The sequence below is a fragment of the Arachis ipaensis genome, chromosome B08, assembly GCF_000816755.2.
Source record: "Arachis ipaensis cultivar K30076 chromosome B08, Araip1.1, whole genome shotgun sequence".
Taxonomy (NCBI): domain Eukaryota; kingdom Viridiplantae; phylum Streptophyta; class Magnoliopsida; order Fabales; family Fabaceae; genus Arachis; species Arachis ipaensis.
In genome coordinates this window covers 113790250-113812156 of record NC_029792.2, presented here as the reverse complement: position 1 = coordinate 113812156, position 21907 = coordinate 113790250, and the positions used below count along the sequence as shown (strand labels likewise).

General features: G+C 35.5%; 1 protein-coding gene and 1 long non-coding RNA gene across 18 annotated transcripts; both read right to left on the bottom strand.

The window, feature by feature from the left end:
• LOC107613085 lies at nt 1744–6350 on the bottom strand. Of its 17 annotated transcripts, none has more exons than XR_002352887.1 (11): nt 5922–6350; nt 5025–5505; nt 4753–4845; nt 4485–4569; nt 4275–4382; nt 3784–3940; nt 3588–3661; nt 2723–2772; nt 2461–2592; nt 2190–2272; nt 1744–2084 (listed from the first exon to the last, which is right to left on the bottom strand). It is a non-coding gene; the product is annotated as an uncharacterized LOC107613085 (long non-coding RNA). The 17 variants fall into 17 exon arrangements; XR_002352886.1 differs by having other exon boundaries at nt 4485–4566; XR_002352889.1 differs by lacking the exon at nt 4485–4569 and having other exon boundaries at nt 5025–5306; nt 5450–5615; nt 5922–6349.
• LOC110265351 (RING-H2 finger protein ATL64-like) lies at nt 7498–17907 on the bottom strand. Its single transcript, XM_021108311.1, has 4 exons — nt 17716–17907; nt 17021–17127; nt 16552–16628; nt 7498–7712 (listed from the first exon to the last, which is right to left on the bottom strand). The coding sequence occupies exons 1-4, from the start codon at nt 17875–17877 to the stop codon at nt 7498–7500; spliced, it is 561 nt and encodes a 186-aa protein (XP_020963970.1). The 5' UTR covers nt 17878–17907.

Below are 21907 nucleotides of genomic sequence, written 5' to 3'. Positions count from 1 at the left end.
GAAGATAATATTATTAATTATTAAATAATTTTATAATTTTTTATTAAATATATTTGACTAAATTATTTAACCAATCATAATATCATATTTATACGGAAATATTTTTATTTAAAAAATTCTATGCACAAGAAAGTGGCTAGTTCCACTTTGTTATTGAAAAACATTACGTAGAGAAAGCTTATTCTTTGTGTTTTTTTGTGCAGGGCAGGAAAAAAAATATTATATCTTTAAGACACAAGTTAGTTTTTTTTTCAAAGTTAAGAATAAGTCTTAAATCCGCGACCTGTAGGTAAATATGAAGAGATTATGTCATATGAGTTATAGCTCGTTGGCAAGATACAAGTTAATTAACTTTTTATTTAAATTGTTTTTATTTTGTGTTCTGCTTATAATTAAAATAAGTAATCTTGTTACTTTAGAAGTGTCAAATTCAAGATGGATTAAAATCGATTAAAACAAAAATAAAAAATAAAGATAATAAAGCCATGATTAGGCCCATTATTTTGTATGTTAATTTAAGGGCATTGGCTTGTGATTTTAATATTTTCAAGTATAACATATTTATATAACAGAAACTAGATTATTGACATGTTTGTAACTCTTTATATCTAGCCTTTATTAAGATGGAAGAGATCTATAATCCTCACATCACTATCTAATGCAATTGCTATGTTGACATCATTTCATATAGGACCTTTTCTTCACATGAAGGTATTGTGTCTTACTAAACTACTTAACTACAATATTTAATTATTAGATTACTCTCCCAGTCTTTATAATTTCGTTAATTTTTATATGGTTTTAAAAAAAATTACATTATTTAGTTTCCTATCATGCAATTTTCATGAAGTCTAATGCATTTTAATTTTTTTTGGATTTCAAATACACGTGATAATTTTCAGACTTTTGTGCTAAAAAAGGCCGCTACCTTTCCAAGATCTATGATTCTTGGTTGTTTGGTCATAGGTTTATTCTACACAATAATAACAATAACAAAGGTAAAATTTTCAACTTTTTTAAAAGAAATATTAATTTTTAGGTAAATTCTATCCAACCCCCTCTAAAATAACATATAAATTATCCTTTATGATGTGTCACATTTTAATTGGTCATTATCTTAACTATAGTTGGGTTATTTTGTAATTTATTATTTGAGATAGATAATGATATAATTTCTTAAAATATCAAAATTCCACTCTGTTAATTGAAGCACATTTCCACTCCTCCATTCTCTCTTCATTACGTAGTTTTGGTCCTTCTAAGCATTGTCGTCGCTCACTACAAGGTTTTTATTTATTTGTGGCAGTTTTTTTTTATTTGTGGAGATTTATAACCCCCACGAAATGGTTAATTGGGGGGTTTCAAAAACCCCCAAAATTTGAGGTGCTACAAGGTTTTTTGTGGGGGGTTTTTAAAAACCTCCACAATCTATTCAATAGAGGTTTTGTTTGTGTTTAGTGGAGGTTTTATGTTAGACTTTTGTGGCAATTTTAAATCACTTTGGGACAGTTTAAAACCCCCACAAATTGATTTTTTAATTTAACAAAAATTAACTATTTTGTGAAATTTTTAAACCTCCACAAATCTTATAATTATTTATTTATTTTTAATTTTGAATCATTCATTAATCTTATTTCATTTACATACTCTCAAATTAAAAATTATTTTTTAATATTTTTAAATCTTTTATTGTGTTTGGTAAATAAAAAATTTAAAAGCTATTTGATAGCCAACCCAACGTGCTAAACATGTGAAATTCTCATGAGATTAACATCTAAATGCAAACTTCTATTCTACATAAATCGATACAAACACTTAAATCAATAATGAAGGACGTCAACTTAAGAGTATACAGAAGCATTAAAAAAGGACCGACATGAATTTCTAAGTTTTTTTCACTTCCTAGTAACCATATATTTTATGACATCCTGGATCCTATAAATAAAAGAATATGAAATGATTCTATGCCTAAAAACATATTTATTCTCAGCACCTCAAATCAACAAACCCAAGTTGATGCCTCCAATAATCTAAATGATCCACAATATTCACAAGAGCTTTAATCGCATAATCCTTTAATGTCTCTACATATCAACCATAACATGAAAAGAGAAAACAAAATAAAGATGGGAATAAAGGATATAATACTACCATTATACATATATAACAGCACATAGAAAGTAACTCACATTTATTTTTGGTCATCATTGGGGTATGAAAGTTCAAAATACTCGGCAGCTGAGTATAACTGTGATCTGAGATTTTTCAAATCCTAAGAAGTGATAAAAATATGAGAAATAGTTAGCAAACAAAATTATATAATAAAACCTACTTAATAATGGAACCCTACACTAGATTAAAGCAAGAGATGCATTATACAAACAGGCACTAGCCATGAAGGAGGTATGGTTGAGGAACAAACTTCGCCACATAAAAGAACATTAAACACGACCAAAGTACCTTGAGACCATCGTCAAAGATCAAGCTCTGGTATATAAAAATTTCATCATCAGTTGAAGCTTCTTGAGACACAGGTTCTGCCACAGAAGTGGTGATTTGCCCCATGAATGAAAATAATAGAAGCAAGAACACCTTATCGATAAGAAAGAAAATGAATGATAGTTAATTCAAATTCATGGTGGTAGAGTGATAAGGATTAAAAAAAACGAAAATAAAACACTGCCAAAAGGGAAAAAAGAATATCAAAACCAAGATTAGTAACCTTTTAGAAGATTGTTGAGAAAACTTTAAGCCCTTGATAGATAACATACGCTGACAAAGAAATTAATAAAAAAGACCGTAATTAGAAGAGGGATAAAGTAGGAGACAAACTCATCCCTAACAACTAATAAGATACCTAAAGCTGATTATCTAACATAATGGCTGTCTGAAAGTGTATACCATAATTCAAAAACAGAGCTTTAACAACAAAATCAACAGCATATAACATAACACTATTCACTATGAGAGACAATTCCAATTTTCACACTATACAAGACAAGAAATTGAGCTGAACAGCACAAAATTCCATCACTTTGTCTGAATCTTCACATATACTCAATTTTCAAATCAAAATTCAAATTGACACTCAAAAAGCAAAGCCCACCAAATACTTAAAAACATCAAAAGTTCAAAATTTTAACACCATCAATCCCTTAAAATTTTAAAAAAGAATGTAAATAATAAATTACATAGATCTCCCTCACAAATTCCAAAGTATGCAATTTTTCATAGACATCTTGACATAGTATCAAAACATATACACATGTGGAAAGGGCAAAAGAAGTGGCATATGTATTTGTTGAAAAGTAAAAATAGTGGGCAACACTTTCTCCTTTGAAAGGGAGAGATATATGAAATTTATTCATCCAGTCACTTTCTTTCATTCTCGACCAATAACTGTAATTTGCATGGGATATTTCAAGTGTATTCATCCAATAATAATATACAGAATGCTAAGGGAAGATGGAGAAGAAGAATTCACCAAATACATATAACAGCACCTTATGGCATGAGATCCATAAATATATCAACCAGATCATTAGAAAGAAAAAACAAAAGAGTAGGAAACTTATAAAAAAACCAACCTTATGCCTAAGATGCCGTATAAATTCCTCAAAATTTGCATGCCAAAGTATTGACACCTCGTTTGCAATACCACCTTGAATCCAAGTAAAAAGGTAAGGAAAAGAAGTATCATACTACTGATATGAGTGCAGTAAATTTTGGTAACCGACTAACGATAAATAATTAGTGATTCACATAAGATGATAATAAACTTACCACTATTATCTCCAACATTTACCATGGAGGAATCATATGATTTTGCTTCTCTATCAGCATTACCCAGTGTATATGCTGTAACAGCAAATCTGATTGCCTCCCCAGGCACAGCAGCTTCTAGAATGCGTTGTTCTATGGTCTCTGGTACTTCAAATTTCTGCAAACATGGATTGTCAAAACTCTTCTTTTCCATCTTAATAAAGTTCTTTGTTTATCAATAAAAAGAAACAACATTAAGGTAATACATATTTAGGTTACAATAGTGAACACTATGCTGCTGCAACTTCAATCAAAATGATCATATTGAATGGTGATCAAATATCCACTTTTTTTTCAGCGCTCATGTATGTTTCATATATATCATATTATCATTGCCGAACCAGAACTTTTAAAGTAATAAGCAAACAAATCAGAAAGTACTAAATAGAAGGTCATTAGTGTAATACAAAAGCCAAACATTAACTACTAAATTGAACTCATTGTCGCATTACCTTAATATTACTTTCTAAAAGATAATTTAATTATAGCATTGTAATATAATCAGCTGCAATGTGTAAAGGAGTTGTTCCACCGGCACTAACATTTACTTTCGCACCCGCCTGCATACAATAAAATTCAAATATTAGGATATAGAAAGAGAAAAAGAAAAAAAAATTGGTAGTGATTATATAATGAGTAGTTAGTAATTTTGTAATTTGTACACAAATCCATTTGTTGTCTAATAAATGTGCTTTATCAACAAATCTTCCTTCCCATTTTTGCTTCCCTGTGTCCCTGTTGATCCTTCTTGACGAAGAGCAAATAGTTATTTATAAAATTTAAATATACAAGAATTGTCAACAGTTCTCATTATCTTGATCTTCAAAAAAAAAAAGCGAAAAAAGAAAAAAAAAGCGAATAAAAAAGAAACAAAAAACAAAACAATTTAACAGCACATCTTGTGACTTTTGTGCTAAAATTGAAACTCACATTCTATTCCTGAGAATCAGAAGCAATTTCTTTCAAACACGACCTCATAATCTTTGCAAGTTTTGCACAAACGTCAAGGCAAAGCTGCATTCCCTGCACGCAAGAAACTAGAATGTCACTGATAATTCATTCCTTGCATTTAATAATTACATTAATATAAGAGTTTCTCTCGCTAGAGTCTAAACAAAATAGCAATGCATCAATCCTCAGAACATGAAACCTTGGCATTTGCTAAGTATTGTTCTTGAGAATAATAAAATAAATAGGAATACCTCGTTAATCATAGCGAGAAGGCATGCACGTAATCATCAAGCTTCCATCTTGGGAGTTTCCCTCCTCAAAAATAGAATCAATGACAAGATTCTTACTGAGACAGGACTGCAATCATTAAAAAAACTAAAGAAACGTGTAATTTTTGGGGGTAATCAAAATTAACTAGAAGATTGCAGAAGATCAAGTTTGATAGTAAATCAAAATTTCATTTTGGACTAAGCTAATCCTTCTAAGGCATTTGACATATTTTGGACTCTGTTAGTGAAATTCAAACCTTGGTTCTGAAAGAACAATTAACATAACTTCATTTTTATATTGCTTTTAGGTAACTTATATTTAGAAAATTATCATCCTTAGTTTCTAACCATTGAATACATCATCTCTTATCAAGTAAACAGAAATACATTATGAAATAAAAGCTTACTGCCGCCAGATTCCAGCACTAATGCAAAAACATCCACAGTTGTCTTGGGAAAAAACCTAAGCATCATGTGATAATCATCTTCATTCAGCAGAAGAGGTGCAGTTTATGTGATCATAGACGTAGCCAATTTGAGATTTAACAAACACCTCATCCAACATAGCTATTTCTAAATAAAATCAATTTATCGGGATTTCAAATATATACATTAATATCAAAATAAAAGAGTGTCACGAAATCAAAGTTCAAAATTAGAAAATTAATTTATCAGGATTTGAAGTAAGAGAATAAACAATTCATCAATCACTTGGAGTGCTTGAGAATTTGAAACAATGTTATCCATTAAGAGATAATAAAACTCATAGAATATTATATTACATAACAAAGCATTCATAATCTGCGAATGAAAAACAAAAAAACAAGGAAAAAGAGAAGGAGAACCATAAATTGAGAATGAGTGTAGAGAAGAGCGTACAGGAGGGATAGAATGCCGATGGAGAACACGAGCGTCATTGGCGGGGAGAGTTGACCGAAGAGGCACTTTCTCTTGATCTCAAATACTTGGATGTTGCGATTAGGTCTGGAAACGCGTTGATGAAGGAGGCGCCTTGGCTCGATCTCAATAGCTTTATGGTAGAAGCAGAAAAGAGATGAACTCTAGCAGCAGCGATGGCAGCAATGGCGGCGGAGGCGGCGGCGGAGGCGGCGACGAAAATGGCGGTGGAGATGTCTATCACGAGCTTAGGGTTTCGGTTCCCTCTCACTCTTCGGTTCCCTCTCTTCGAGTGACTATTGGATTTTGAAAGAGTTTTAGTTATGTAGTAATTAACGCTGGGGTTTATTGTTAGTCCGTGGGGTTTATGAAAATGTCACATATAAAATATATTGGGGAGGCTTTTAAAAACCCCCCCCTTAAAAAACACCCACAAATATATAGAAATCTTGTAGTGGCTCTCATGACAAGAAGTGCCGATATTGTCGCGATCTCCTGCCCTCTCGCAATTTCTCTTTCGTCCGTGCATGATTCTTAACGACATCATTGAATTCCCATCGCCCTTAAGCCAGCGCCAACGTCATCGCTATCTCCTGTCCTCTCATTGGATTCTTCTTTTTGTCGTGAATCACTCCTTACCAACATAATTAATAGTTAGTTTGGTTATTAAATTTTTTCATTAAAAAAAATATCTTGGATTTTATCATTTTAAACTTGTGTTATTAATTTTAATAATTTATTCATTTTTTTAAATAATTTATGTATGATAAAAGATATGTTTACTTGTTTAGAGTACAAATTTTACTATTATATTTGTATGTAAATGATTTTAATTATACTTTTAAATACTCTGAATAGATTTATTTTATTATATTATATTTTACATATGAATATATGTTCTATCATGTAATTAAATAAAGATATATTTTTTTATTAAAAAAAATTTAGGTTTAATTACTCTGCAAGTCCATATAGTTTCACCGAATTTTCAATTAGATCCCTATACTTTTTTTCTTTTCAATTGGGTCCCTATACATTATTTTTTTTCAATTTAGTCTCCGTTAACGTTAAACATAAAAAAATGTTAGTGAATTGTGAAATTACTTGTATACCCTTAGGGACCAATTGAAAAGAAGAAAACTATAGGGACTTAATTGAAAATTCGATAAAACTATAAATATTCAATGAAAGATATTCTTATAATCCCTTTTATTTTGTCACTATCATTCTTTTGCTTATTTATATACAAATTATACCAAAAATACTTTTTTTTTACTTTCAAAATACCTTATCTTAAGAACATACAAAAAAAAAAAGAATGGATAAAATGAAATAGAAATAGTAGTAATAAGTATATATAAAATTCAATTTCCACCATTCAAGTAATCATTATGATTATGTAACATTTTACATTTGTATGTATTCATGGAATATAGTTTGTGTCTTTAACCTATCATGGTACACCATAGAAAACTACAAAGCTATGTAATTTGTATTATTGAAATTTGAAATCTAAAAACGAAAACCATAGAAAACATTTCAATGTAATACAGATAATCTAAAAATCAGTTCTTGTGTTACAACCTCCCACTCTCTGAACCAACATAAGGATCAACAATAACATTGATATCGGTCGGTTCTTGTGCGACTCATCAAGAGGCTGGCTCATGGTAAATGTAGCAGCTCTAACATGTTTCACCTCGGATGAGTTTTTCAACGGCAGACGGCATACCGGGAAAGTGGATTGTTTCCTCAGCCATATGTCAATGCAAGTGGTATGCGAAATTGTTACTCAGAGGTTGTAAAATTTGTTGTTCGTTCTCTCCCTGGCAATGGCGCCAACAACTGGTGCACAATACCATGGTCCAAACATAACTTCACAACTTCGCACAACTAACCAGCAAGTGCACTGGGTCGTCCAAGTAATAAAACCTTACGTGAGTAAGGGTCGATCCCACGGAGATTGTTGGTATGAAGCAAGCTATGGTCACCTTGTAAATATCAGTCAGGCGGATATCAAATGGTTATAGAGTTTTCGAATAATAATAATAAATAAACAGAAAGTAAAGATAAAAATACTTATGCATATCATTGGTGAGAGTTTCAGATAAGCATAGAGAGATAACTTATACCACGAAGATTCTGATTAAGGAATCCAAGAGATACTCATTCAATCTAAGGTAGAACGGAAGTGGTTGTCAGGCACGTGTTCATAGGGAATGATGATGACTGTCACGATCATCACATTTATGTTGAAGTGCGAATGGATATCTTAGAAGCGGAATAAGTTGAATTGAATAGAAAAACAGTGATACTTTGTATTAATTCATGAGGAACAGCAGAGCTCCACACTTTAATCTATGGAGTACAGAAACTCTACCGTTTGAAAATACATAAGTGATAATGGTCCAGGCATGGCCGAATGGCCAGCCCCCATGAAAGTCTAAGATAGCATAAAACTGATCAAAGATCCCTAATACAATAGTAAAAAGTCCTATATATACTAAACTAGTCACTAGGGTTTACAGAAGTAAGTAATTGATGCATAAATCCACTTCCGGGGACCACTTGGTATGTGCTTGGGCTGAGCTTGAAGTTTACACGTGGAGAGGTCATTCTTGGAGTTGAACGCCAGTTTGTAACGTGTTTCTGGCGTTCAACTCTGGCTTGTGACGTGTTTCTGGCGTTTAACTCCAGACTGCAGCGTAGAACTGGCGTTCAACACCCTTTTGCGTCATCTAAACTTGGCCAAAGTATGAACTATTATATATTTCTGGAAAGCTCTGGATGTCTACTTTCCAACGCAATTGGAAGCGCGCCATTTTGAGTTTTGTAGCTCCAGAAAATCCACTTTGAGTACAGGGAGGTCAGAATCCAACAGCATCAGCAGTCCTTCTTCAACCTCTGAATCTGATTTTTGCTCAAGTCCCTTAATTTCAGCCAGAAAATATCTGAAATTACAAAAAAACACACAAACTCATAGTAAAGTCCAGAAATGTGAATTTAACATAAAAACTAATAAAAACATCCCTAAAAGTAACTAGATCCTACTAAAAACATACTAAAAACAATGCCCAAAAGCGTATAAATTATCCACTCATCACAACACCAAACTTAAATTGTTGCTTGTCCCCAAGCAACTGAAAATCAAATAGGATAAAAAGAAGAGAATATATTATAAATTTCAAAATATCAATGAAACATAGCTCCAATCAGATGAGCGGGACTTGTAGCTTTTTGCCTCTTGAATAGTTTTTGCATCTCACTTTATCCATTGAAGTCCAGAATGATTGGCATCTATAGGAACTCAGAGTTCAGATAGTGTTATTGATTCTCCTAGTTCAGTATGTTGATTCTTGAACACAGCTACTTTATGAGTCTTGGCCGTGGCCCTAAGCACTTTGTTTTCCAGTATTACCACCGGATACATAAATGCCACAGATTCAAAAGACATATGCACTGTTCAAGCATTCATTCAGAAAACAAAAAGTATTGTCTCCACATCAATATAATTAAACTAAGTTTAAGGATAAATTCGAAACTCATGTACTTCTTGTTCTTTTGAATTAAAAACATTTTTCATTTAAGAGAGGTGATGGATTCATATTCACTACTTTAAGGCATAAACACTTAGACATTGATGATCATGTAATAAAGACACAAACATAGATAAACATTTAACATAAGAAAACGAAAAACAGAAAATTTAAGAACAAGGAATGAGTCCACCTTAGTGATGGTGACGTTTCCTTCTTGAGGAACCAATGATGTCCTTGAGCTCTTCTATGTCTCTTCCTTGTCTTTGTTGCTCCTCCCTCATTGCTCTTTGATCTTCTCTAATTTCATGGAGTATGATGGAGTGCTCTTGATGTTCCACCCTTAGTTGTCCCATGTTGGAACTTAATTCTCCTAGGGAGGTGTTGATTTGCTCCCAAAAATTCTGTGGAGGAAAGTGCATCCCTTGAGGTATCTCAGGGATTTCTTGATGATGAGCTTCCTCACGTGTTTCTTGAGCTCCATGAGTGGGCTCTCTTGTTTGCTCCATCCTTTTCTTTGTGATGGGCTTCTCTTCCTCAATGGGAATGTCTCCTTCTATGAAAGCTCCAGATGAGTAACATAGATGGAAAATAAGATGAGGGAGAGCTAGCCTTGCCAAGGGGGAGGGCTTTTCGGCTATTTTGTAGAGTTCAAGGGAGATGACTTCATGAACTTCTACTTCCTCTCCAATCATGATGCTATGAATCATGATGGCTCGATCCACAGTAACTTCAGATCGGTTGCTAGTGGGAATGATGGAGCGTTGGATGAACTCCAACCATCCTCTAGCCACAGGCTTGAGGTCCAGTCTTCTAAGTTGAACCGGTTTGTCTTTTGAGTCAATCTTCCATTGAGCTCCTTCCACACATATGTCCATGAGGACTTGGTCCAACCTTTGATCAAAGTTGACCCTTCTAGTGTAGGGGCGTGCATCTCCTTGCATTATAGGCAAGTTAAACGCCAACCTCGCATTTTCCGGACTAAAATCTAAGTATTTCCCCCGAACCATGGTGAGATAATTCTTTGGGTTCGGGTTCTTACTTTGATCATGGTTCCTAGTGATCCATGCATTAGCATAGAACTCTTGAACCATTAGAATTCCAACTTGCTGGATGGATTTTGTTAGAACTTCCCAACCTCTTCTTTGGATTTCATGTCGGATTTCCGGATACTCATTTCTCTTGAGTTTGAAAGGGACCTCGGGGATCACCTTCTTCTTGGCCACAACATCATAGAAGTGGTCTTGATGGGCTTTGGAGATGAATCTTTCCATCTCCCATGACTCGGAGGTGGAAGCTTTTGTCTTCCCTTTTCCTTTTCTAGAGGATTCTCCGGTCTTAGGTGCCATGGTAATGGAAAAACAAAAAGCTTTATGCTTTTACCACACCAAACTTAGAATATTGCTCGCCCTCGAGCAAGAAAAGAAAGAATAGATGAAGAAGAAGAAGAAATGGAGGAGAGGGAGAGAGAGATGTGTTTCGGCCAAGAAGAGGAGGAAGGGGTTATGTTGTGTGAAATTGAAGAAGAATGGAGGAGTTTATATAGTGAAGGGAGAGGGTTTAGGTTCGGCCATTTAGGGTGGGTTTGGGTGGGAAAGTGATTTTGAATTTTGAAGGTAGGTGGGGTGTATGAAGTAGGTTTATGGGGAAGAGTGGGTGGATGTGAGTGGTGAATAGGTAATAGGGAAGAGAGCTTGAGGTGATTGGTGAAAGGTTTTAGGGAAGGGTGTTTATTGGAAAGAGAGGATGAACATTGAGAAGAGGGAAGAGTATGAGTGGAGGTAGGTGGGGATCTTGTGGGGTCCACAGATCTTGAGATGATCCTGTGGGGTCCACAGATCCTGAGGTGTCAAGGAATTGCATCCCTGCACCAATTAGGCATGTAAAATGCCTTTGCATGCAATTCTGGCATTTAAACGCCGAATTGGTGCTTGTTCTGGGCGTTCAGCGCCCAGATGCAGCATGTTTCTGGCGTTGAACGCCAGTTCTATGCTTGTTTCTGGCGTTCAGCGCCAGCTTTCCTCAGTGTGCATTCCTGGCATCTGAATGCCAGGATGCTGCTTATTTTGGGCGTTCAACGCCAGATCCATGCTCTGTTCTGGCGTTGAACACCAGCCAGATGCTCCTTACTGGCGTTTAAACGCCAATAAGCCCTTCCTCCATGGTGTGATTTTTCTTCTGCTGTTTTTGATTCTGTTTTTAATTTTTTGATTTATTTTGTGACTCCACATGATCATGAACCTAATAAAACATGAAATAACAATAAAATTAGAAAAATAAAAATTGGGTTGCCTCCCAACAAGCGCTTCTTTAATGTCAATAGCTTGACAGTGGGCTCTCATGGAACCACACAGGTGATCAGGTCAATTTTATAGACTCCCAACACCAAACTTAGAGTTTGGATATGGGAGTTCAACACCAAACTTAGAGTTTGGCTGAGGCTTCCCAACACCAAACTTAGAGTTTGACTGTGGGGGCTTTAGTTGACTCTGTACTGAGAGAAGCTTAATGTGCCTCTTTTCTATGTTTACAGAAGGATGACCTTGAGTTTTAAACACAAGGGAGTCCTCATTCAATTGAAGGACTAGTTCACCTCTGTCAACATCAATCACAGCTCTTGCTGTGGCTAGGAAGGGTCTTCCAAGAATGATGGATTCATCCTCATCCTTCCCAGTATCCAGGATTATGAAATCAGCAGGGATGTAAAGACCTTCAACCTTTACTAACACGTCCTCTACTTGTCCATAAGCCTCTTTTCTTGAGTTGTCTGCCATCTCTAGTGAGATTCTGGCAGCTTGCACGTCAAAGATTCCCAGTTTCTCCATTATAGAGAGTGGCATGAGGTTTATTCCTGACCCCAGGTCACATAGAGCCTTCTCAAAGGTCATGGTGCCTATGGTACAAGGTATTAGGAACTTTCCAGGATCCTGTTTCTTCTGAGGCAATCTCAGTTGATCCAATGCATTTAGTTCATTGGTAAACAGGGGAGGTTCATCTCCCCAAGTCTCTTTACCAAATAAATTGGCATTCAGCTTCATGAGTGCACCAAGGAACTTGGCAACTTGCTCTTCAGTAACATCCTCATTCTCTTCTGAAGAGGAATACTCATCAGAGCTCATGAAGGGCGTAAGGAGGTTTAATGGAATCTCTATGGTCTCTAGATGAGCCTCAGAGTCCTTTGGTTCCTCAGAGGGAAACTCCTTATTGATCTCTGGACGTCCCAGGAGGTCTTCCTCCTTGGGATTCATGTCCTCCTCCTCTCTTGTGGGTTCGGCCATGATAGTTATATCAATGCCCTTGCACTCTCCTTTTGGATTTTCTTCTGTATTGCTTGGGAGAGTACTAGGAGGAGTTTCAGTGATCTTCTTACTCAGCTGGACCACTTGTGCTTCCAAATTTCTAATGGAAGACCTTGTTTCATTCATGAAACTTACAGTGGCCTTAGATAGATCATAGACTAAGTTTGCTAAATTAGAGGTATTTTGTTCAGAGTTCTCTATCTGTTGCTGAGTGGATGATGGAAAAGGTTTACTATTGTTAAACCTGTTTCTTCCACCATTATTAAAGCCTTGTTGAGGCTTTTGATCCTTCCATGAGAGATTTGGATGATTTCTCCATGAGGGATCTTAGTTTCCTCTTCAGAGTCCTTCAGGTTCTGGATCAACTTCAACAAGAATGCCCTTTTCCTTGTCCCTGCTCATATGAAAGAGAATAGAACATGAAAAGAAGAGGAATCCTCTATGTTATAGTAAAGAGGTTCCTTATTGTTAGTAGAAGAAGAAAGGGAATAAGAGTGAAGAAGAATGGATAATCCAAACACAAGGGTGAGGATAGGAGTAGAGATATGAGATGAAGAGAAGTGTTAGTAAGTAATTAAATAAATAGAAGAAGATGAGAGAGAGAAATTTTCGAAAATAATTTTTGAAAAGGAGTTGATGATTTTCGAAAATTTAAAAGGGAAATAAAATTAAAATTAAAATTTAAAATAATTAATTAATTAAAAAGAATTTTTGAAAAAAAGAGGGAGGTATTTTCGAAAATTAGAGAGGGAAGAGTAGTTAGGTGGTTTTGAAAAAGATAAGAAACAAACAAAAAGTCAATTAGTTAGTTGAAAAAGATTTGAAAATCAATTTTGAAAAGATAAGAAGATAGAAAAGATATTTTAAAATTAAAATTTTTTTTTGAAAAAGATATGATTTGAAAAGATATGATTAAAATTAGTTTTAAAAAAGATTTGAATTTTAAATCAAAATTAATGACTTGACTCACAAGTAATCACAAGATATGATTCTAGAACTTAAAGTTTGAATCTTTCTCAACAAGCAAGTAACAAACTTGAAATTTTTGAATCAAAACATTAATTGTTGATAATATTTTCGAAAATTATGAGATAAAATTAAGAACAAGATTTTTGAAAAATATTTTTAAAATTTTCGAAAATAAATAAGAAAAATGAAAAAGATTTGATTTTTGAAAAAAATTTTGAGAAAGATAAGATTTTTAAATTGAAAATTTGATTTGACTCATAAGAAACAATTGAATTTTAAAATTTTTTGAAAAAGTCAATCTAAATTTTCGAAATTTATGAGAGAAAAAAAGGAAAGATATTTTTTTGATTTTTGAATTTTTTTATGATGAAAGAGAAAAACATGAAAAAGAATCAATGCATGAAAATTTTGGATCAAATCTAATGATGCATGCAAGAACACTATGAATGTCAAGATGAACACCAAGAACACTTTGAAGATCAAGATGAACATCAAGACTTATTTTTAAAAATTTTCAAGAAAAGAGAAACATGCAAGACACCAAACTTAGAAATCTTTAATGCTTGGATTCTAACAAACGAAAAATGCATATGAAAAACAAGAAAATACACAAAACAAGAAGACTTACCAAGAACAACTTGAAGATCATGAAGAATACTATGAATGCATGTTTTTTCGAAAATTACATAAATTTTTTAGAAAAATGCAATTGACACCAAACTTAAAAATTGACTCAAGATTATAACAAGAAACACAAAAATATTTTTTTGAATTTTTTGATTTTATGAATTTTTTTGGATTTTTGTATATTTTTATTTTTTTGAAAACCTATAGGGTAAAGGAAGCAATGAATTCATACTCCTCAATTAAGATTCCAGGAATCATACCAGGTTAGTCTAAAGCTTGATGGCCAGCCAAACTTTAGCATACCATTTTGAAACTTTAGAATTCATTCTTAAAAATTTTAAAAGAATTTTCGAAAACAAAAGGAAAAGAAAATTTTTTTTTTTGAAAGATTTTTGAAGAAAAAAATTTTTTTTTGAAAAGAAAACGAAAAGAAAGTTACCTAATCTGAGCAACAAGATGAATCGTCAGTTGTCCAAACTCGAACAATCCCCGGCAACGGCGCCAAAAACTTGGTATGCGAAATTGTTACTCAGAGGTTGTAAAATTTGTTGTTCGTTTTCTCCCTGGCAATGGCGCCAACAACTGGTGCACAATACCATGGTCCAAACATAACTTCACAACTTCGCACAACTAACCAGCAAGTGCACTGGGTCGTCCAAGTAATAAAACCTTACGTGAGTAAGGGTCGATCCCATGGAGATTGTTGGTATGAAGCAAGCTATGGTCACCTTGTAAATATCAGTCAGGCGGATATCAAATGGTTATAGAGTTTTCGAATAATAATAATAAATAAACAGAAAGTAAAGATAAAAATACTTATGCATATCATTGGTGAGAGTTTCAGATAAGCGTAGAGAGATGCTTTCGTTCCTCTGAATCTCTGCTTTCCCGCTGTCTTCATTCAATCAGTCTTACTCCTTTCCATGGCAAGCTTTCTGTAAGGGCATCACCGTTGTCAATGGCTACATCCCATCCTCTCTGTGAAAATGGTCCAAATGCTCTGTCACGGCATGGCTAATCATCTGGAGGTTCTTGATCATACTGGAATAGGATTTACTATCCTTTTGCGTCTGTCACTACGCCCAGCACTCGCGAGTTTGAAGTTCGTCACAGCCATCCCTTCCCAGATCCTACTCAGAATACCACAGACAATGTTTAGACTTTCCGGATCTCAGGAATAGCCATCCATGGGTTCTAACTTATACCACGAAGATTCTGATTAAGGAATCCAAGAGATACTCATTCAATCTAAGGTAGAACGGAAGTGGTTGTCAGGCACGTGTTCATAGAGAATGATGATGACTGTCACGATCATCACATTCATGTTGAAGTGCGAATGGATATCTTAGAAGCGGAATAAGTTGAATTGAATAGAAAAACAGTGGTACTTTGTATTAATTCATGAGGAACAGCAGAGCTCCACACCTTAATCTATGGAGTGCAGAAACTCTACCGTTTGAAAATACATAAGTGATAATGGTCCAGGCATGGCCGAATGGCCAGCCCCCATGAAAGTCTAAGATAGCATAAAACTGATCAAAGATCCCTAATACAATAGTAAAAAGTCCTATATATACTAAACTAGTCAATAGGGTTTACAGAAGTAAGTAATTGATGCATAAATCCACTTCCGGGGACCACTTGGTGTGTGCTTGGGCTGAGCTTGAAGTTTACACGTGGAGAGGTCATTCTTGGAGTTGAACGCCAGTTTGTAACGTGTTTCTGGCGTTCAACTCTGGCTTGTGACGTGTTTCTGGCGTTTAACTCCAGAATGCAGCGTAGAACTGGCGTTCAATGCCCTTTTGCGTCATCTAAACTTAGCCAAAGTATGGACTATTATATATTGCTGGAAAGCCCTGGATGTCAACTTTCCAACGCATTTGGAAGCGCACCATTTTGAGTTCTGTAGCTCCAGAAAATCTACTTTGAGTACAGGGAGGTCAGAATCCAATAGCATCAGCAGTCCTTCTTCAACCTCTGAATCTGATTTTTGCTCAAGTCCCTCAATTTCAGCCAGAAAATACCTGAAATTACAGAAAAACACACAAACTCATAGTAAAGTCCAGAAATGTGAATTTAACATAAAAACTAATAAAAACATCCCTAAAAGTAACTAGATCCTACTAAAAATATACTAAAAACAATACCAAAAAGCGTATAAATTATCTGCTCATCAGCAAGAAAGATGAAATGTGTGACCGTATTTTGGCATGATGCGTAACACTTCTCTTTCTCTGTAATCTGCCAAACATATGACCCACATGTAGAAGTAATGCGAATTAGTTATCCATTCATTGACTCCTTGGTTGAGCTTATTTCGAATCCATGAAGTGCTTTTCTTATATCATTAGCTCTTGTAACCGTGGATTTAATTTCTATGGACTATCATGTAAAGATGTCTTACACAGTCATCCAATTATGTCCTTCGGCAAAAGTAACAACTTTTGAAATCAACTACTTGAATGGTTGTCCAAAAGAAAGAATTTGATTGGATGACAGTGTAAACATCAAAATCGAACTCCATGAATAAAGTATGAAAAACAATGTTAAGACAATTACAGTATCTAGAAAACACTAGAAGTTACAATACAAAATTAAGGAACATATGAGGAACAAGTTGTGCATGAGCTGAAACTAAGAGACCGAACTTAACTGTGTATCTTCAATGGCATTGAAGGCCTCTTGGTTGAACTTCAAAGTGGGGATTGCATCAAGCATAACAGGCTCGGATTCAGGGTCATTAGCATGATGTTCTGGCTATCATAAACAATGAAAAATTAAAATCTAAATCACCAACAGATAAAAAAGTAAAATAAACAAAACCACAACTTAGGTATAAACTAAACTACTAATTAGGCAAAGAATAATATCACCAACTTGAATTATATGATATATGAAGATTCATGAACCCAAAGTATATGATATATGGAATACTGACCTATGAAGAAGTCTCAACCATATACTCATCTTACAAACAAATCAAATGAAAAGGCAGTATATACATTGTTCAATACCTATATACCAATTCTACATCTGATTGAAATTTATAGCCAAGTCACAGATTTATTCTAGGAAAAGGACGCATCATTTGCATCATTTGATATAAAAGCTTACAAAAGAACCAAAATTATAACTGTCCTCATTCCTTATATGCCTCAAGGAAGGTTGGATCAGAACAACAATCTAGGAACTATGACCAAATAATACATAGTATAGAACTAATTTTTACAAAAGTTGAGTAGAATATCAAAAACTCAAACTCATGTTCACAAATCACAACCCAGAAAAAAGCTTAATAAATCAGCTCAAAAAATGATGGAGGGTTTGAAGAGGTGAAATTTTTACCTGTTCTATGTCAATCCTGGATTCAATCTCATACATCATGCGAGATTCAACACTCCCTTTGATCCTCCCACAAATGATTCTTGTGCACACAAACACAATGAAAGTGGCACTCATCCCAAACCCAATGACCGTGGTAACCAAATTGGTACCTGAACCCATCATCTCCAATCACCAAATTTTTCTTTTTCCAAATTTTAAACACAAGATTCAAATTGGTGTGAAGAAGAATGTAACACCCTACCACACAGAGCCTTATGCTTAAGTCATAAGACAGAGGTGGCGAGGTATTACGACCTCTAAATGTAAAATTTAGTATATATAGTAGTGTGAAGAATGTTTATAACTAGGAGCCTTTGAAGAAAAAAGGGGTAAAACAACACCGTTAAATAGAAAAGTGCAACACTCCGATCGATAACGTAACGAAACAGATAAAGGATAGACTAACGCGAATCCATAAACAAGAGAGTGCCAAAGATACGAATATCAAAACTCAAGACCCGGTTTGCGAAGATAACCGGTCCGAGGATAAAGATACGAATATCAAAATTCAATATCCGGTTTGCAAAGATAATCAGTCTGAGCATAAAAGTATACATAATTATATAACATAAAGTAAGAACCCAAGAAAAATCCCAAGGACAAACTACCAAAACCTGTTCTCCAAAACAACCTCTAAGAGGAGTCAACAGTATATATTATTTAGTGGAGATAGTAACTATCTACATGAAACCAAAATAAACTCTCGAGAACCAAGGATCTTCGCTAATTCAGAAGTCTCCAGCATGCCTCAGCGAGTAGCCTCACGACCTGCATCTGAAAACCACAAAATCTGCAAGGGTGAGAACCGGAGGTTCTCAATATAGTAACAGTACCTACATATCTAACATGTAATGTCCTGGGAAAGCCAAAAGCAATCCTAGAACTTCCAACAGATAAATCAAAGCTTATAAACAGACTAAACCATAAATGGCAACTGACTAAGGATCTTCAGTCTAACTAACAGTCCCCTTTCCAAATCCTGCAGACCTCCCAACCGCCATCAGTAATATAATATGGCAAACACAATTATATCAGACAAGGAGATATATAAATAGGAAATAGATACGGCATTTAGACAATTAGCAAGTAATATGCAGTCAATTAGGCAATTCCAAACAATTCACATAATATGTATATGATGTATGCCTGTCCTAATAGCTGATGAGTCTCATCTGTCGGTTATAAAGCAAACCCGACAAGTCCTGGTAGCTAACCATTGGACTGTCCCTCTGTCGTGCATCCCCAACTCGAGTTATTCACAACATAAATCATAATTTATATCCAACACCTTCACTGGTGTATATTGATGGGGCGAGCTCATCCAGAACTTTCACAGTATCCGGCCACACTTACGACATAGGGTCAGCAGAGTATCGAGTCTCCACCTGGAACACATGGTGGCTAGCCACTGCTTTCTCCCAGGGAAACTCGTATCTCAGATAGTGGAAGTACAACATTCACATTTCATTCAATACGCATATATGCAACCATACTCAGCCATAATTCAAAATGGCTCAGCCATAATTCGGTAATAACTCAGCCATCCGGCTCATAATTCAATCCATAACCAGCCAATTTATTAACAATTACAGCCCTTCAGCTCATGGCATATAAAGCACTTCCACCACTATCCTCCGTATCTCTTACAATCATCTTTGATCATCATTGATAATTAATTCTCCCCTTTCTTCATCCACAAGTTACCACATTTTTCCTAGCTCTTCCCATTGCTAGGCATATCATAAAGTTTTAAGACATAATGGGTGAGATCGGAGGCTTAGAAGTCTGAAATTTGGCTTTGAAAACTCAAATCAACTTTGGGGTGAAAACGGGATTACGCGTACGCGTCTCCCACGCGCACGCGTCTCCCACGCGCACGCGTCTCCCACGCGCACGCGTGGAAAGCAGCAAAGTTACAGTGATGCGAAAGCATCACCCACGCGTACGCGTGGATGGGAGGAACGTAAAGTGACGCCTGCGCATCCGCCACGCATACGCGTGGGTGCGTTTTGTGCCCTACGCACAAAATCAGCACAATACCCGCATAACTCTCTGGAACTTTGGTTGGGCAATTGAATCAGCACATTGACGCGTACGCATGGACCAGGCACACGTGTGGAGTAGTGAAAATTCAATAGCGACACGCGCGCGTCAGCCACGCGTACACGTGGGGGTACGATCAGCCAAAAATTTTACTAAGTTAAAAAGCTGCAGAATCCCTGTTTCAAACCCCAATCTTCCGACAGGCATATCTTTTTCGTTTCAAGTCATTTTCCATCCGTTCTTCGAATGGTATAAACATCTCAAATCGAATTTCATTTCTAAACAAGTTTGATATAAATGGGGGATCCGGACACCAAGATATGCTCCATCAAAGTAAGCCCAAAAACTACATTTTCATACAAAACCACAAAGTTCCATTTTCGAAACAAACCAATTTCAACCCTTTTCAAAACCAACCAAAACATACCAAAAATCAACCTCAAGCCTCCTCAACTCATATGTTAACATTTTTATCAAAATCATAACGTACCAATCCATCATTTTAACCAATCCCAACCAAGTAACTCAACTTCAAACACAATATTATATTATACATATTTTCTCATCCCAATTTCCAACAATACCATTTCCAATCAACCATCAATACACACAATCAATATCATCCTCACCATCAACATGGCTTCACCCACAATTCAACCTCAATCAGTCATTAAGAATATATCAAAACATGCATATCTCTCATACATTACCCCATCAAAACATCAATATTCATTAATCACATACATAACCACACAATTTATCTCAACCATTCAACAACATCAACCATTCAAATCCTATCTTAGGGCCTCTAGCCTAAGTTTTCACACCACATTATATTTTAGATACAGAAAACCGAGACCATACCTTAGCCGCTTTCCCGCTTAACCTGGAACCCTCCAAATCACTTTTTCACAAGCTCTCAAGGCTTCAATACCTCCAAGAACAGATTTTTCGCACCCAAAAGTTTATTCCAAGCTCTCCAAGACCTCAATAAAGCTTCAATATTCACTTACACACTACCTAAGATATAATTATCACATCCAAACACAACAACTCAATACCCAAACATCATAAACCAACAAATTGCATTAAGGTTGAGAATCTTACCACACCCAAGGATTAAGGAGACAAGATTAAGCCTCTCCTTCAAGCTAGTTGGATCTTATAACATCAAAGAGCCCAAAATCTCAATACTTTTTCTCCAAAAATTCGAATTTAAGGGCTGAGGAACTGAACTAAAATTGTGGCTTGCCTCAAGAACAAAGTAGTGGATTTTTTAGAGCTCGTTGCGGTGAGCGCGTGGTCGCAAACGATGCGGCAATCGGAGCTCCGGATCAAAAGTTATGGTGGTTTGAAGATCAAGCATGGGTAGAACTTTGGAAGAGTGTTCTTCCCCCTTCCTTTTTCATTTTCAGCGTGTTCTTGGGTTTAGAGAAGAGAGAGAGTGCTGTTTTTAGGGTTTTAGGTTTTGTTTGGTTGGGTCAAGGGCCCAATATAGGTCCGGTTGGCCCGGTTTAGCCCGTTCGGTCTAATCTTGGGCCGATTTCTTTAAAATTGGTATCAAAATTCTCGTTTTAATCTCCTCTATCATAATAAGCCATAAAAAACACATTTTTGGCTTTCTAGAATAAATTCTAATTTATGGGTTAATTAGTCATTAATTAACCGTGTTTTACATTCTACCCACCTAAATGGGAATTTTTCCCACAAAATTTGAATTTAATTACCTGAGAATAGGTGTGGGTATTCAGTCCGCATCTCAGATTCAAGTTCCAAAGTGTGCTCCTCAACACCGACTCGACTCCATGCCACTTTGACTAACGAAACCTCTTTCCCACGCAGCCGTTTGATACTCGTATCGTCAATTCTGACCGGAGCCACTGGAAGCGTCAAATCTTCTTTTAACTGAACCGATTCAGATTCTAACACATGGCTAGCATCAGGAGTATACTTCCGAAGCTGCGACACGTGAAATACGTCGTGTAGGTTCAAAAGGTGGGGTGGTGATAAACCCTGATTTCGTGGTTTATCTTATGCTTATTTTAGGGGATTTTACCACCTTTTCCCACATTTATTCAATGAAATAGCATGGTTTTGAAATTCTCCCTTG

What these genes read in the sequence shown, in the direction of transcription:
- LOC110265351 (XM_021108311.1), bottom strand. Translation starts at nt 17,877, where the DNA reads ATGATGGGTTCAGGTACCAATTTGGTTACCACGGTCATTGGGTTTGGG. An exon ending in CCAGGATTGACATAGAACAG is followed by an intron (nt 17,128 to 17,715) that starts GTAAAAATTTCA and finishes TGTTTATGATAG; the next exon opens with CCAGAACATCATGCTAATGA. An exon ending in GCCATTGAAGATACACAGTT is followed by an intron (nt 16,629 to 17,020) that starts AAGTTCGGTCTC and finishes CTTCTACATGTG; the next exon opens with GGTCATATGTTTGGCAGATT.